This window comes from Rhinatrema bivittatum, chromosome 7, assembly GCF_901001135.1.
Source record: "Rhinatrema bivittatum chromosome 7, aRhiBiv1.1, whole genome shotgun sequence".
Classification (NCBI taxonomy): domain Eukaryota; kingdom Metazoa; phylum Chordata; class Amphibia; order Gymnophiona; family Rhinatrematidae; genus Rhinatrema; species Rhinatrema bivittatum.
The window spans coordinates 83887997-83903790 of NC_042621.1; the positions used below are offsets into that span (position 1 = coordinate 83887997).

Below are 15794 nucleotides of genomic sequence, written 5' to 3' on the forward strand. Positions count from 1 at the left end.
CATAGGGGAGTTGTTCCATCCCCTTTATCATTTTGGTAGCCCTTCTCTGTACCTTCTCCATCGCAATTATATCTTTTTTGAAATGCGGCGACCAGAATTATGGAGCGATACAGAGGCATTATGACATTTTCCGTTTTATTCACCATTTCCTTCCTAATAATTCCCAACATTCTGTTTGCTTTTTTGACTGCCCCAGCACACTGAGCTGACGATTTCAATGTGTTACTGACTATGACACCTAGATCTTTCTTGGGTGGTAGCTACTAATATGGAACCTAACATTGTGTAACTATAGCATGGGTTATTTTTCCCTATATGCATCACCTTGCACTTATCCACATTAAATTTCATCTGCCATTTCAATGCCCAATTTTCCAGTCTCACAAGGTCTTCCTGCAATTTATCACAATCTGCTTGTGATTTAACTACTCTGAACAATTTTGTGTCATCTGCAAATTTGATTACTCACTCGTCGAATTTCTTTCCAGATCATTTATAAATATATTGAAAAGTAAGGGTCCCAATACAGATCCCTGAGGCACTCCACTGTCCACTCCCTTCCACTGAGAAAATTGACCATTTATTCCTACTCTCTGTTTCCTCTCTTTTAGCCAGTTTGCAATCCACGAAAGGACATCGCCACCTTTAGCTGATATATGGTTGAGAGATTTGCATTACAGTTGGATAATGACAATATATATATGCCTGTCTTATTCTAATACAGAAGTCTATTTCCTATGTAACATTAAGAGAAACCTATTCTAAAGTACTTCAGAATAACTTTTTGTCCATCCCAGGCATTTAAAGCCAAATATTACATCTGTTTGCCTAAAATGTTCACAGGCTGGGGCATCCCTTGTGGGAATGTAAAATCGCTGATGCTTTTCCATGGTCCACAGCCTTCTGTACTCTAGGACATGATGATAATGTGAAGTCTGTTAGAACAAGTACAAAACTGCTGATAATTAAAGGTTGTTTGCAAGCACTGAGATGTAGTTTGAAGACATGGTTGAAAGATCAAGGCCAAGAATTTATGTTGCAAAGCTGCTTTATGGGATCTTTATCTGCTGGAGCAGAGATCTGCCGATTCAAGGTCGAGCAAGGCTGGAAGCTTTTCCCAACTTGTGTGGAAGGGACTTTCTGATGTCAATTCCAGAGGAGGTGGAGCAGAAGTCTCTATATGTACAGGAGTTGTTGAAAGAGAATGAGGAAGAAAAAAGAGTTATAACAACAAAAAGTATTTTTTTGTGCCTGCACCTTTTTGCTGAATTGTTCTGCTTGATGTGCATTATTTTTCTATCATCCTTTTCTTATGTGAGGTGTGATAATTGAAGTCATATTAGAAAATGTATATGGATAGAGCCACACCCAGATGGCTGGGGGGGGGGGGGGGGGGGGGGGTTAAACGAGTAGGGTTGATGGTTTATTATAATGACATTGAAATTGTTGCTGATTTTGATGTATGAGCTGGAAAACGTTAATAAACATTAAAAACAAAAGCACAGAAAATTCTTTCACTCAATGCACAATTAAGCTCTGGAATTTGTTGCCAGAGGATGTGGTTAAGGCAGTTAGCTTAGTTGGATTTAAAAAAGGTTTGGAGAAGTTCCTTAAGAAGAAGTCCATAAATTGCTATTAGTCAAGTCGACTTAGGGAATATTCACTGATTATTACTGCCATTAGTTTCTTTGCATCTATTTAATGTCTGGGTACTTGCCAGGTACTTGTAGCCAGGATGCTGGGCTTGATGGACCCTTGGTCTGGCCCAGTATGGCATTTTCTTATGTTCTTATGTACCCAGCAAGCAATATTTACCAATCCTCTTTGGCCACTAACCAAACCTTTTTCTCCTCTCAATACTCCCGGAGGATTGAGGGTTACTGAGCTCTCCCCCTGCACTATATCTTGTGGTAAATTAGTACTAACAAAGACCTTCCATAATACAGATTAGCCAGAGTGACGTCTGCTGTTGTTCCTGTTTAACAACTTGACACCAAATCAAATCAATCACATTTCTCACACCTTTTCAAAGCAATTAGCTACCTTTTTCTAGATTTTTATTTCTTAATCAATGTATACAGATAGAAATTACGCACTTGGGGTCGGATTTTAAAAGCCCTGCGCGCGTAAATCCGGCCGGATTTACGTGCGCAGGGCACCGGCGCTCCTATTTTGCATAGGCCGCCGGTGCACGCATAGCCCCGGGACGCGCGTAAGTCCCGGGGCTTCGTAAAAGGAGCGGGAAGGAGCGTGTCTGGGGGCGTGTCCAGGGGGGTCAGTTCGGGGCGGGATCGGGGGTGTGGCGCTGGCCCGGGGGCGTGGTCGAGGCCTCTGGCCCAGCCCCCGGGTTGGGTGATGGCGCGTGCAGATTTACACCTGCTTCCGGCAGGCGTAAATCTGCCAACAAAGGTAGGGGGGGGTTAGATAGGGCCAGGGGGGGTGGGTTAGGTAGGGGAAGGGAAGGTGAGGGGAGGCAGAAGGAAAGTTCCCTCCGAGGCCGCTCCGATTTCGGAGCGGCCTCGGAGGGAATAGGCAGCGCACACCGACCCCGGATTTTATAAGATACGCGCGTATCTTATAAAATCCAGTGTACTTTTGTTTGCACCTGGGGCACGAATAAACGTTCACGCGCTTAAATTTATAAAATCTACCCCTTGGGGTACAGCGCTCTAGAACCTTAATCAGTACAACCTGATTGGGGTACAGCATACTATGGTGAGTAATAGGAATAAAACCGAGATAAAATGAATGACTCTAAAAACAATAATTAGAAATAGTCACAGGCAATAGTGCTGCCAAGTGCGACAGTCCTAAATATATGTCTCTCATCAGCATAAACCTTGCGAGTTACCTTTGCAGCAACACTATCCTGGTGACACAAACATGCTCCCTAAATGGTTTTCATTACTTTCCATTTTCATACAAACTCATCTCTCCCTCACTATTGGCTGAATACAAAGTACCTTACTGCAGTGGATGAGAGAAGGAACACTTCCAGTCCTGTGCATTAAAACAAAACAAAGTGAGAAAAGGATCCATGACCCTCCATCAGTAGGGCTGCACAACAACAAATACCTGCCTATGTCTGCCATGATTCTGTGGCCATAAGGAACAAAAAATCTGACCCTGCCTGTGCAATTGATTGGTTGCTTTGAAATTGACAGAGGAGACTACGGATAGAGCAGGATCGGGGAGATTTAGGTTATCCCATGGCATGTTTTACTTCTTGCCCCAATCCCGACTTCCAGGAGAAGAGCAGCAGCAGCACACTGGGGGGTATCCTTCTCCTCTACTACCTAGGTGTGACTGTTGCTGACCCATGCAACCCATGGCATCCTGCATGGCTCAAAGCAGCAAACATCCTGCTACTGGGCCAGTACTGAGGATGCAGGAAAAGGAGAAATGACTCGGTACCTGATAATTTCCTTTCCTCTAATGAAGGCAGACCAATTCCCACACGTGAGTTATGCATTTCTGTCAGCAGATGGAGTAAAAGCTGATGTCACAGACATATAGCCCTGCCCCTTCAGCCCATACTCTCTGAAAAAGCCAAACTATGGGCAAGCTGATTATTTATTTATTTGGTTTTCTATACCGTCACATCAGTGGGAACCTTCACAACAGTTTACAATCATTTAACAAGGAAAGTACAATAATGATTATGATTTAACATGACAGCACTCAACCATTCATGCTTCCAACCACCCAAGAATACTGAGCCCAGACAAAGGAATTAACCTTCACTAAACCGAGGGAGCGGATAAGACACTTAGCAGTCCTCCAATGAATAGAAGGAACAACACTCTGCAACTCCTGCACCTAAAGAGCAAAGCAAAGGCGGGTCGGGGATTGGCCTGCCTTCATTAGAAGAAAGGAAATTATCAAGTAAGTAGAAATTTATCCTTGCTCTCCATTCAGGCAGGCCAAGCCACACCAATGGGATGTACCAAAGCTACTCCCAAACAGGGTGGGAGACTGCCCGTGGTCCAGAGAACACCTCACCTGTGAAGGCTGCGTCCTCCTGAGCCCGAACATCCAAGGGGAAAAGGTGTGTAAAAAAGACTATATCGCCGCTTGACAAACCTCGACAGGAGACAATAATTGAATCTCCACCCACAATTCCGCCTGGGTCTATGTGGAATGCAGTCTGATCTGTTTTGGCAAAGGAATCGCAGCATCCACATAGGCTGCCAATGGGCTATAGATGCTCACATAGCCGGTTCACCCTGAATGCCTCCACCATGGAGCAGAAACAGTCGATCAGACTTCCTGATGGTTTTAGTAACCTACACCTACTGCATGAGATGCCCTTTGACTTCCAAGGCATGCAAGAGACTATATTTATTCATCTCTATTCCTGTCCAGTGTGGGCAGAGAAATAGACTGATTCAAATGAAACTCTGAATCCACTTTCTGTAAAAAGGAAGGCACAGTCTGAAGCTGTATCACCTCTGGAGTCACATGCAGAAAAGGCTCATGGCAAGGAAGAGCCTGCGGCTTGGAAATCTGACGTGCGGAACAAATTGCCACTGGAAAAACTGTCTTCAGGGTAAGTAGCTTCAAGGAGAGGCTCTGTAGCAGTCGAAAAGTAGGACCCACAAAGAAATCCAAGACCACATTAAGGTTCCACAAAGGTACCAGTAGTTGCAAGGGAAGACGAAGATGCTTAACTCCCTTCAAAAAATGGCCATATCGGGATGATACTATAAGGAATCACCATTCACTGTGGGCCTCTAAAACAAGCAAGAGTTGCAACCTGTACCTTCAAGGAATTAAGGGCCAATCCTTTATTTAATCCATCCTGCAAAAATTCCAGAATGAGTGGGATCTTAACCGAACGAGGAAGAACACCTTGATCCTCACAGCAGGCCTCACTCTCCAAACCCACACATAGGCCAAGGAAGTAGAGAGCTTCTGAGCGCAGAGCAAAGTAGCAATCACCACAGAAGAATATCCATGCTTCAACAACTGAGCCCTCTCAAGGGCCAAACTGTTAGCAAAACCAAGTCAGATCTTCATGAAGGACAGGTCCCTGCTGCAACAGATTCGTGTGCGATGGAAGATGAAGGGGGTTTCCCCCAGGAGATCTGCATACCATGGTCAACTGGGCCAATCCAGTGCCACCAGCAGTACCAGTCCCCTGAGGCCTTCGATCCTGCAAACTATCCTGCACAAGGACCATGAAGGAAAGGCATAAAGCAACTGGTCTTCTAGCCAGACCTGTATGAAAGCATCTATGCCCAGGGACCATGGATCTCTCCTGTGACTGAAGAATTGAGGAACTTTCACATTGCGAGAAGTCGCCAGCAGGTTCAAGAATGGAAGGCCCCAGTCATCGACTATCAGCTGAAATGCCTCATCTGACAACACCCATTCTCCTGGGTCCAGATTCTCCCTGCTAAGAAAGTCTGCTCTCATGTTGTCTTTCCTGTAATGTGAAAGGCTGAGATCATCTGTAGCTGTCCTTCTGCCCATTCCATAAGTTGGTTCATTTTCTGTGACACTTTCTTCTTTTGTTTCCCCCTGTTGATTGATGTAGGCCACCATCACTGCGTTGTCCTACATCACTCAGACCGCTTGACCCTGCAGTCTGTAGCTGAACTGCAAGCATACCAACTGGAGTGTCTGGGCTTCCCAGCGACTGATGTTCCAGAGGGACTTCAGCATTACAAACTCCCCTCCTTCTAAAATCTGAAGCAATCCCCATAGGGAGATGCATGTCCACCATCTTCTGAAGACAGAGACTACTGGCAGGCTGGTGTTACTGCAGGAGAATATATATACTGTGACCTGAGCTTGCTCCGTCCCCATCTGCTGGCAGGGGAGCATAGCCCACTTGTCCTGAGTCCATCTGTCTATACATGCTAGGAAACCCTGAATCTTCTTCCCCTCCCTCCCTTCTCAACCCCATCCCCAATTCTCCTTCCCCCTCTCTTCTCACCTTGCTATCATAGATCTTCCCTTCCTCACCTCCCCCACATCAGTACCTGAGATTCCTTGTTTACATGCATTACATTTTATTTATTTTTATTTTTAAATTTTTATATACCGAAGTTCTTGTAGGGACTACAAATCACTCCGCATTGTATGCATGTCTGTCTCGTGTGTGTTCATTGTGGATGTCCTGAGAGCCTGGCTGGCTGGGTGTGTCCTGAGGACTGGGTTGAAAAGCACTGCTCTACTGCACTGAACTGGAATTGTTTCCATTTCCCATGTTATCAGTTTTGATCGTTCCTTGTCCATACTTAGGAAACAATTTTCAAGAGGATCTCTATTATAAAGTGACCTTCTGACTCCAGGTCAAAAAGCACAGGCTGAGGCAGTCCTGGAATTTGCCTCCCTTTGCAGCTGTGGGACTTCAGTTTCAGAATCTCAGAAAAAAACAATTATGATCACTACCTGCATGGTCTGCAGTTTCACAAATATAGAATTTCCTTTGAAAGCGCAAGGGAACCTCCTCAAAGTTTTAGTATTTTCCAGGACATTAACATTTTGTTTAGCCCAATTCTTATAGCTAGGCTTGGAGTTGGCTAACCCTGCTAAGCACTGCTGTGTTAAATGCAGAAGGTGGAGTACTGATAAAAGTTCATTCATTTTCCAACCCCAGGCTGCCTCCTCACCAATAATACTCCCCAAAACATAAATTATTCACACACCAAAAAAGCTGAACTATTTTTATTATGCAAAATAAATTAATATTTAATATGCAAAGCAATTCAAATCTAGGCAAATGTTATGAAGAATTTCCAAACTTGCCACAAAATCTACGCCTGAGCTGCTACAGGAAACTATTGGCTGTTATCTTAATGCTCAACAGGCTCTGTGATAAACAGAAAACACATGCAAGTGGTTTTTCCTTAATGAGCTTCGTTTTATTCAAAAAGTAACACTATACATTTACTCCACCTTCATTGCTTTTTTTCATGGGTGCAACTGACATGAAATATAGAAATATTTTGAAGACACCTATTATGTACTAGTTTGAGTCATTCCCAATTTAACTTTGAGTCTGTTTCTCTTTTTAACCTGCAAAGGAGATAAGGTAATGAAGACAAAGAGGGTATCAGAATTCAAGAAAACATGGGAGACGCACAGAAGATCTCTGAGCGTCTCTGCCCCCATGCTTAAAGTTGTTATTTATTTATTATGTATACCAACATATCCTGCTATTTCTGGAGTGTTCAATACAGATTACAAGATTATATACCAATTAAAACACAAAAATATACCTTAAAAACAAATAATCAGCTTATCTAGATTAAGCAATTTTATGTAAAAACTGGCATGGCTCAAACTGCTATGCTTTAGAAGTCTTAAATAATCCTGAAACATTTATGGGAATGTTTAAAAAACAAAAATAGCAATAATAAACATCTGTATTAGGGATGTGCATTTGCTGGAAATGAAACAATTTTAATTACTTCCTGTCTGATTTTAAATCAAAATGAAAGACTTCCAAAATTAAATGCGTCTTCATTAAAAAAAAAAAGAAGCTGTCACTGCCGCCAAAATTCCTCCCAGCCCCTGACTGGTTGGGCTCTTTTGTTGAAATGTTCGTCACTGGGCATGAATGATCCCCTCGCATCATTGTCTGTTCTCGCTATACAAAAATTCTAGACTGGCATCATCTTGGACAGCCAAAATGTACAATGCTCCTGGTTTTGATCTGCCAGTGCCATTTGCTTTAGCAAAAGCTGCAGAGCAGGAGTGAAGGGGGGGTCGCTCCTGCCTAGTGAAGACATTTTCAACAAGCAGGTCCTGGGGGTAAAGCAATGGGGGAGGTGGGTCTGAGATGGATCAGAGGAGGCCCGGATGGGGAGATTTCTTTTTGGCTATGGACTCAACATTTTTCTACTTTTGCTTTTTATTTTTTTTCCCATTTAAAGAAATGAAACATACAAAAAGAAAAAAAAGAGTGGACACTGTGAATCTGTATTTATGTTCTAGTGTGCTATTATAGCCACACTGATTCTGATTGCAAAGTAATTTGTTCTGTATAAACATATTACTTCACCACAAAGAGACATTAATGTCCAACAAAAAAGGCTCCAACTTCACTAATTCAGCACTTCAGGTTCAGAATTAGAGTATGTTAGATTAGTTTTAGGAATTGGGGACTTTATGGAAGTCTCCATTCCAGGAAGGCTTATTCTCTTTCGAGCAGCAATCTCAATTTTCTGAACCAATTCAACATCCCATAAATGTGTCACAAAGCTAACAACAATACAATGTGCCTCGCTCCCCATGCGCCCAACTCGACCCGCACGATGGATGTAATCCTGTAAGGTTGGTGGGAAATCATAATTAATTACTAACTCCACCCTCCTACTGTCCAGTCCCCTGGAAGCTATATCGGTACAAACAAGTACATCTGTTAAACTTTTCTGAAAAGTGTCAAAGATACCAGCTCTCATTGCAGCAGGCATTTGTCCCTGTAGTCTCAAATGCTTAATGTTATGGTCATCTAACATGTATCCAAGCCAGTTCACAGTGCTGGCACTATTGCAGAAAACCAGAATGCCAGAGCCTGGCTTTGCTGCAGACTGTTCCTTTATTATCTGTAGTAATTCTGCCATTTTATTCACACCCTTTAGCTTTAGAAATTTCTGTTTAATGTGTGGCATGAGACAATGTAGCCTTTTACTTGTAACAGTGGTGATGCTTCCGAGATCTGTCACTTTGCTAAGAAGCTCGCCTACTCCATTAGGGAAGGTGGCCCCAACAACAACAAGCTGAGTGTTTCCTTCCAAGTCGCTTTGGTCATGAACGCTGGAAGATAGTTTGGTTTGCAAAAGAATGTCTTCCACTAACTCTATAAAGCTTTCATCAAACAATGTATCGGCCTCATCCATAACAAAGTGTCTTACGTTATCTAAATGGACCATGTTCCTTTTCAGGGCCTTCCAGAGAGCACCTGGTGTTGCAACTAAAATATCAGAGCACCCTTTCAAAAGCTGCTTTTCAACTCTGTTTATTCCTCTGCCCCCACCCACCGCTGTCACAGACAAACCCAAGCCATGCCCTAAGCTTTTAGCAACGTTTTTCACCTGCTCCGACAGTTCTCTTGAGGGCACCAATATCACATTCCTGGGCCCTATTGTCGCTTCAATCTTGGGCTTCTCGGTCTTCAGTCGGTGCATTACCGGCAGTAAGTAGCTCAGCGTCTTGCCGCTGCCGGTCTCGGCGGCACAGAGTAGGTTCTTGCCTCTCAGGATGGGTGGGATGATCTGCAGCTGGACAGTTGTGGGGTGGGTGATGTGGCTGGCTCTCAGCGCTTCCACCAGCTCGGGCAGTAGTCCCAGCGCCTGGAAGGTAACAGCCTCCTGCTCCTGCACAAAGGGCGCCCGCTGCCACGTATTGTTGATAAGGAAGTGGTCCCCGAAGGACAGCCTATGTTTCCAGCCCTGAGACACCAGCACCGGCCGCTGGAACTTCCCCACCGTCTGCCGGGAATGCTGGTTCAGGCCGGCGCGTTTGCTGACGATTAGCAGCTTCCCAGCTCGGGGCACCTGCAGCTTCTGCGGCTGCTGCTTCTTCTGCTTCCGGGCGCCTGTCAGCTCGGCTCGCAGCTGCATCCGGCGAGGGATCCGGATCACGGGGATGGAATGGCAGCCCCTGGCTGCGAAACGGCAGCTCCAGAAGGTTTTACCGGCAGGCGGCAGCAGCCGAGCTGCCCCAGCAGCAACAGCCACGAGCATCCCGGCTGGGCCTGCAGCCTCCCCACGTGCCCGGCGCTACCTAGTGACGTCAGCCGAGCCGCCCCAGCAGCAGCAGCCACGAGCCTCCCCACGTGCCCGGCGCCACCTAGTGACGTCAAGTCGCACAGGACGTGACGTTGCTCCTCCTTTTCCATCCGCACATGTGTGCACTTGGAGCTCATGAAGTGCGGCTATTTCTGCTTCTTTCTCTTTTGCGAGTACAGCAGGGCAAGGTAAGATCTGCGAAAGTGAAAACTCTGGGAAGGGCCGATGCTCATATTCCACATTCACTGCCTTCCCTTACAGGCTGAAGGACCTGTTCTTATCAGTGCATTCGTTACCAGCTCAGTTTTATTTTATGGTCATATTTATACATTGCTCATTCTCTTATAAAGCTCTGGGCTATTTACATAACAAAATCAAAATTATTTTGACGAAAAACAGCATATAAAATTGGCAGTTACAATTTCCATACAATGGAAAGCGTTCAGCATAATCCAGCTACTTCGGCATTTTACATTAAGAATTAAATATCAAACTTTAATGAACATGGAAGAAGATGATATTTATCAGCCTTGCAGTTCTCTTTGTCACCTCATACAGGTCAACCTGCATAGGCTGAAACAATCCTGGTTTTGTCCCATTGCTTGTATGAAGATGTAATTGCATTTTATTAGGGAAATTCGAAGTACATGTTCGTGCTTGCATTAGGAGAGAAACCAAGGCTAGATCTGGTTTGACTTTGGTGGGTGGCTACCCTTCCGACAGTGTTATGATGTTATCAGATCCTCCCCTTTATTAGCAGCCTGTTGTTCATTGAGATGCTAATGTAATTTTTATTTATTTATTTTATTTGAATGTTTTTTTTTAATACCAAAGTTTGGTGTCAGCCTTCACTCCGGTTTACATGTATAACAACGATTTACATTAAAACTTCAGAGAAACAATTAACATAAAGTAACATTGGTAGTTGCTTGATAACATTGCTAATATAAGAACATTAAGTAACATTATAGGTTGATTGATAAGTTTGGTAGTATTTTATGGGTAGTTTAGCTAAATGCATTAGATGTAAAGGGGATTTCCCGGTCAGGTTTAGGACTACAATGGTGGTGATATACAGGAGGTAGGTTACTGGTTACAATGATGATGGAATGTTATAATGATAAGATGAAATGTAGGGAGAGATATTAAGTGAATGGTTGACTGGCGGAGCTTATTGTCTTTAGAAGGGTATTGTCATCTTGATAGGTTTATCCTATCCCATCCTTGTAGGCTTATTTGAAAAGCCAGGTTTTGAGTAGCTTCTTGAACATTTTGGTGTTGCTTTGTAGTCTTAGACTGTCTGGCAGGGTGTTCCAGAGATGTGGTCCAGCTATTTTGAGAATGCTCTTTTTCTTACAGTGGTAAGTTTGGCTGTTGTGACTGATGGGATCTCTAGTCGTGCTTTTTTGTTGATCTGGTATTGCGTTGATTGTAGTGTTTTTGGATTAGGGTGTTAAGGCAGTCATAATCATTGTTGTTAGCCTCACCTCGGTGGTGGGAAAAGTAATGGTGTCGCTGTTAAAAGAAGGAATAGTGAACTATCTACAGTCGGAAGAATTGCTGGACCAGAGGCAGCATGGATTCACCAGGGGAAGATCCTGTCAGACAAATCTGATTGACTTTTTTGGTAACCAAGGAAATGGATCAAGGAAGATCGCTCGATGTCATCTACTTGGACTTCAGCAAGGCTTTTGATACGGTCCCACACAGGAGACTGGTGAATAAAATAAGAAGCTTAGGAGTGAGTGCCAAGGTGGTGGCCTGGATTGCAAACTGGTTGACGGACAGAAGACAATGTGTGATGGTAAATGGAACTTACTCTGAAGAGAGAGCGGTGTTAAGCGGAGTGCCGCAGGGGTCGGTGTTGGGACCGGTCCTATTCAATATCTTTGTAAGCGACATTGCGGAAGGGATAGAAGGTAAGGTTTGTCTTTTTGCGCATGACACTAAAATCTGCAATAGAGTGGACACGCCTGAAGGAGTGGAGAGAATGAGACGGGATCTAAGGAAGCTAGAAGAGTGGTCAAAGATATGGCAGCTGAGATTCAATGCAAAGAAGTGCAGAGTCATGCATATGGGGTATGGAAATCCGAATGAACTGTATTCGATGGGGGGAGAAGGGCTGATGTGCACGGAGCAGGAGAGAGACCTTGGGTGATAGTGTCTAATGATCTGAAGTTGGCGAAACAATGTGACAAGGCGATAGCTAAAGCCAGAAGAATGCTGGGCTGCATAGAGAGAGGAATATCGAGTAAGAAAAGGGAAGTGATTATCCTCTTGTACAGGTCCTTGGTGAGACCTCAACTGGAGTACTGTGTTCAGTTCTGGAGACCGTATCTCCGAAGGGACAGAGACAGGATGGAGGCGGTCCAGAGAAGGGCGACCAAAAAGGTGGAGGGTCTTCGTCGAATGACTTATGAGGAGAGATTGAAGAATCTAAATATGTACACCCTGGAGGAAAGGAGGAGCAGAGGTGATATGATACAGACTTTCAGATACTTGAAAGGTTTCAACGATCCAAAGATAACGACAAACCTTTTCCATCGGAAAAAAATCAGCAGAACCAGGGGTCATGATTTGAAGCTCCAGAAGACTCAGAACTAATGTCAGGAAGAATTTATTCACGGAGAGGGTGGTGGATGCCTGGAATGCTCTTCCGGAGGAAGTGGTGAAGACCAGAACTGTGAAGGACTTCAAAGGGGCGTGGGATAAATACTGTGGATCCATAAAGTCTAGAGGACATGAATGAAGAGCAGGTGGCTCGCGGGAATGACAGCTACTACCTGGAGATAATACCCTTATTCAATAAACATACACACGATTAATGCGACTCCAACATTGCTCCAAGCTTCAACGGCAAGAGGAAATGTGGAAAAAGATTTGCATTCACAAAAAGCGGGGAATAGCTTGCTTGTTACGGCGGTTACTACCCCAAACCAAATAAGCTTGATACTTCACTTTCAGTGCATATCCAGCATAGCGCTCTGCTTCTACGGCAGGGGAGAAAGTCTGATACTACGTGCATATCCAGCATAGCGCTCTGCTTCAACGGCAGGGGAGAAAGTCTGATACTACGTGCATATCCAGCATAGCTCTCTGCTTCTACGGCAGGGGAGAAAGTCTGATACTACGTGCATATCCAGCATAGCTCTCTGCTTCTACGGCAGGGGAGAAAGTCTGATACTACGTGCATATCCAGCATAGCGCTCTGCTTCTACGGCAGGGGAGAAAGTCTGATACTACGTGCATATCCAGCATAGCTCTCTGCTTCTACGGCAGGGGAGAAAGTCTGATACTACGTGCATATCCAGCATAGCGCTCTGCTTCTACGGCAGGGGAGAAAGTCTGATACTACGTGCATATCCAGCATAGCGCTCTGCTTCTACGGCAGGGGAGAAAGTCTGATACTACGTGCATATCCAGCATAGCGCTCTGCTTCAACAGCAGGGGGAATGAAGAAAAGTGGATTTATATGCAGACAACAACCAACAGGGACTGAGTCGCATAGTCTGGGTAGACAAATGGGCATGGGTGTAGCTTGCTTATTGCGGCGGTTGCCTCCCCTTACTAATTAAGCTAGATATTACACTTAGATGCAGCTCCAACACTGCATTAATGGTGGGGGTGGAAGGGAAATAGAACCAAAGGGTTACTAAGAGCCAAGAGTAACAGATAAGTATGAGAAAAAAAAAAGTGCGAAGCTTGCTGGGCAGACTGGATGGGCCGTTTGGTCTTCTTCTGCCGTCATTTCTATGTTTCTATGTTTCTATGAATGATTGATAATGTATTGATAATAATGTAATTGATAGTGTAATGATAGATAATGTAATGGCCTTCATAATAGGCATCATCGATTTGTGTTACCACATTCTTTACCTTATATATAATCGTTGGTCATGATCATAGGCTTTGTTTACTACTTTTTTATTTTTTTTTTTACTTGCAACTAAAATATAATATCTGCTATAATTTCATTTCAAACATTTCAAAAGGAAACAGTATCACCAACTTATCTTGATTTGTGGTAGCTGAAACTTGAAGACACGCCACAGATTGCAGTCTGTTTCCTTTTGAAATGAAATTATAGCAGATATATTTTAGTTGCAAGTGAAAAAAATAAAAATAAAATTAGTAGACAAAGTCTGTGATCATGACCAATGATTATATATAAGGTAGAGAAGAATGTGGTAACACACTTTGATGATGCCTATTATGAAAGTCATTACATTAGCATCTCAACTAACAGTAGGTTGCTAATAGAGGGGAGGAGGATTAGCATTGTGGTTCTACTCGACCTCACTTTACAACAGATGGAAGATAGCAGAGACGTCTATCTATAATGTTATCAGGGGTATTGACAACAGTTTGGAGATTCCCAGGCTACTATAGCTGTTCCAGACTTTTCTTAATGTGTGTTAAGCAAAACACAACAAATCCAGTCTTATATCAGACATAGCTTAAATTTTCCAGTGACTTTCAAGAAACTGACCTTTAAGGGAAATCTTTGCCCCTTTTAATTCATTTATTTATAAGCATCTAATATGCTGCTTTATCTTTTCAAAATGTAATTTAAAAATAAAATTGTGTAAAAGCAGGCTGTTTCCTCAAATAGGTAGTTTGCAAAGAAAAATACCATCATCTGAAATAATGAAAATTATGATAAAGCTTATTTTAGCATAAATATTGGTTGTCTTACTGTTGAAATGCTTTAGGGTAGATTAATTAGTTTTTGTTTTTGCAGGACAGAAGGGAAAGTGACAATCCCCCACCCTCCCAAAAAAATCCAGTACTTGCCAAGAAAAAGGTAAGCTACTCCCTATAATTACATTCTTTTCATATGCACAGAGCCACAGATAAAAAAAAAAATCAAAAGTTCTGGGTTGAATCTACTTTCACACAAAAAAGCCCTCAAACACAATCTGTTTATTCCAGTAACCAGGGTTCTAAACAATAATCACAAAGTATGGTTAAAACTGGTATCTCATTCATATAATCATAGTCAAGCCATCAAAACTATACAAATTTTGTAGGACCCTTACTCATAGAGAATGTACCAGACTCTTCTTGTGGTATCTGGTCCCTTTGCTTTGTTTATATCATTTTTATCAATTTTCTATTTTTACTTTTTTCATGTAAAGTCCCAAAACTTAAAAAATGATGGAAACTCCAAAGTTTTTCAAAACATAATAAGCTTAACAATTCTTTTGTCCAGCTAAACTGGTAAACGCAATCACAGTACAAGTAGTAATGATGTCACACATTCAATTGCAAAATTATCATGATGATACTCATCCAAACTCAATCCCGATGCGGTCGCGTTTCGGACCACCAAAAAAGGGGTCCTGCCTCAGGGGAGTAGCTCCTTCACGACTATTCATCTGTGACATCCAACAAGGAATCCATCAATATTCCGAAACCATTGCTCATAAACTGGAAAAAGCCCAACAAACCTATTTTGAAGGGGGAAACAAGGCAGGGAGGTGTTTCTCGTAGATTAAAATCTTTAATGATTCAGAGCATTATAGTCAAACCACGATCACCCGATATCACACCCAAACAATTAGTATTTATTATGAAACTGTTACCGTACCTTGATGGCACCTGTTTAAGTTGACACAATTTAATACATTCAGCAACATGAATTTATGTGCCTTATTGTGAACCGTTGTGATGGCATCTAGCTTAACGATGGTATAGAAAATAAATAAATAAATAGACAGGGATAATACTACCGCCAAAATTCTGCAGGCTGTTAAGCACCATAAGATAGGTAAATCCACGGGCCTAGATAGTTTTTCGGCTTGCTATTATAAGAGATTCTCTTCCCTCCTGGCTGCAACTCTAACAACAATGCTTAATTTTATAAGGGATGAGGCTCATTTGTGAATGGAAGCAATTTGGCGGGCATAAATGACCTTGTGAAGCCTCGGAGGGATGAGACTCTTTTTGGGTCTTGTATGCCCATCTCACGCATTAATCTAGATCTTAAGATTATGGCCGAGCACTTGAATCGTGTGATCTCCTCCCTGGTGCACTCTGATCAGGTTGGCT

At 43.1% G+C, this 15794-nt stretch overlaps 3 protein-coding genes across 6 annotated transcripts in view; 1 reads left to right on the plus strand and 2 right to left on the minus strand.

The window, feature by feature from the left end:
• LOC115095211 (dipeptidase 2-like) overlaps positions 1-15794 on the minus strand; it is a 171497-nt gene that overhangs the window by 139441 nt on the left and 16262 nt on the right. The window contains exon 1 of one of the 2 annotated variants that reach the window (XM_029608588.1): positions 9048-9178. The exons of the other annotated variant lie outside the window; for it this stretch is intronic. The gene's annotated coding sequence lies outside the window, so the exon portion shown is untranslated. Of the gene's footprint in view, positions 1-9047; positions 9179-15794 lie in introns of those variants that run through there. 2 annotated transcript variants of the gene reach the window in all.
• On the minus strand, positions 6673-9927 carry DDX28 (DEAD-box helicase 28). The gene has a single exon (XM_029608581.1). The coding sequence runs from the start codon at positions 9696-9698 to the stop codon at positions 8058-8060; it is 1641 nt and encodes a 546-aa protein (XP_029464441.1). The 5' UTR covers positions 9699-9927; the 3' UTR covers positions 6673-8057.
• The window catches only part of DUS2 (dihydrouridine synthase 2), a 135189-nt gene continuing 129192 nt past the window's right edge, over positions 9798-15794 (plus strand). For 2 of the 3 annotated variants that reach the window (XM_029608582.1, XM_029608584.1), the window contains exons 1-2: positions 9798-9931; positions 14485-14547. The gene's annotated coding sequence lies outside the window, so the exon portion shown is untranslated. The remainder of the gene's footprint in view (positions 9932-14484; positions 14548-15794) is intronic. The other variant, XM_029608583.1, reaches the window with a different exon arrangement.

Bases quoted from the DNA above. Each gene is read 5' to 3' on its own strand.
- DDX28 (XM_029608581.1), bottom strand. From the start codon at position 9,698: ATGCTCGTGGCTGTTGCTGCTGGGGCAGCTCGGCTGCTGCCGCCTGCC.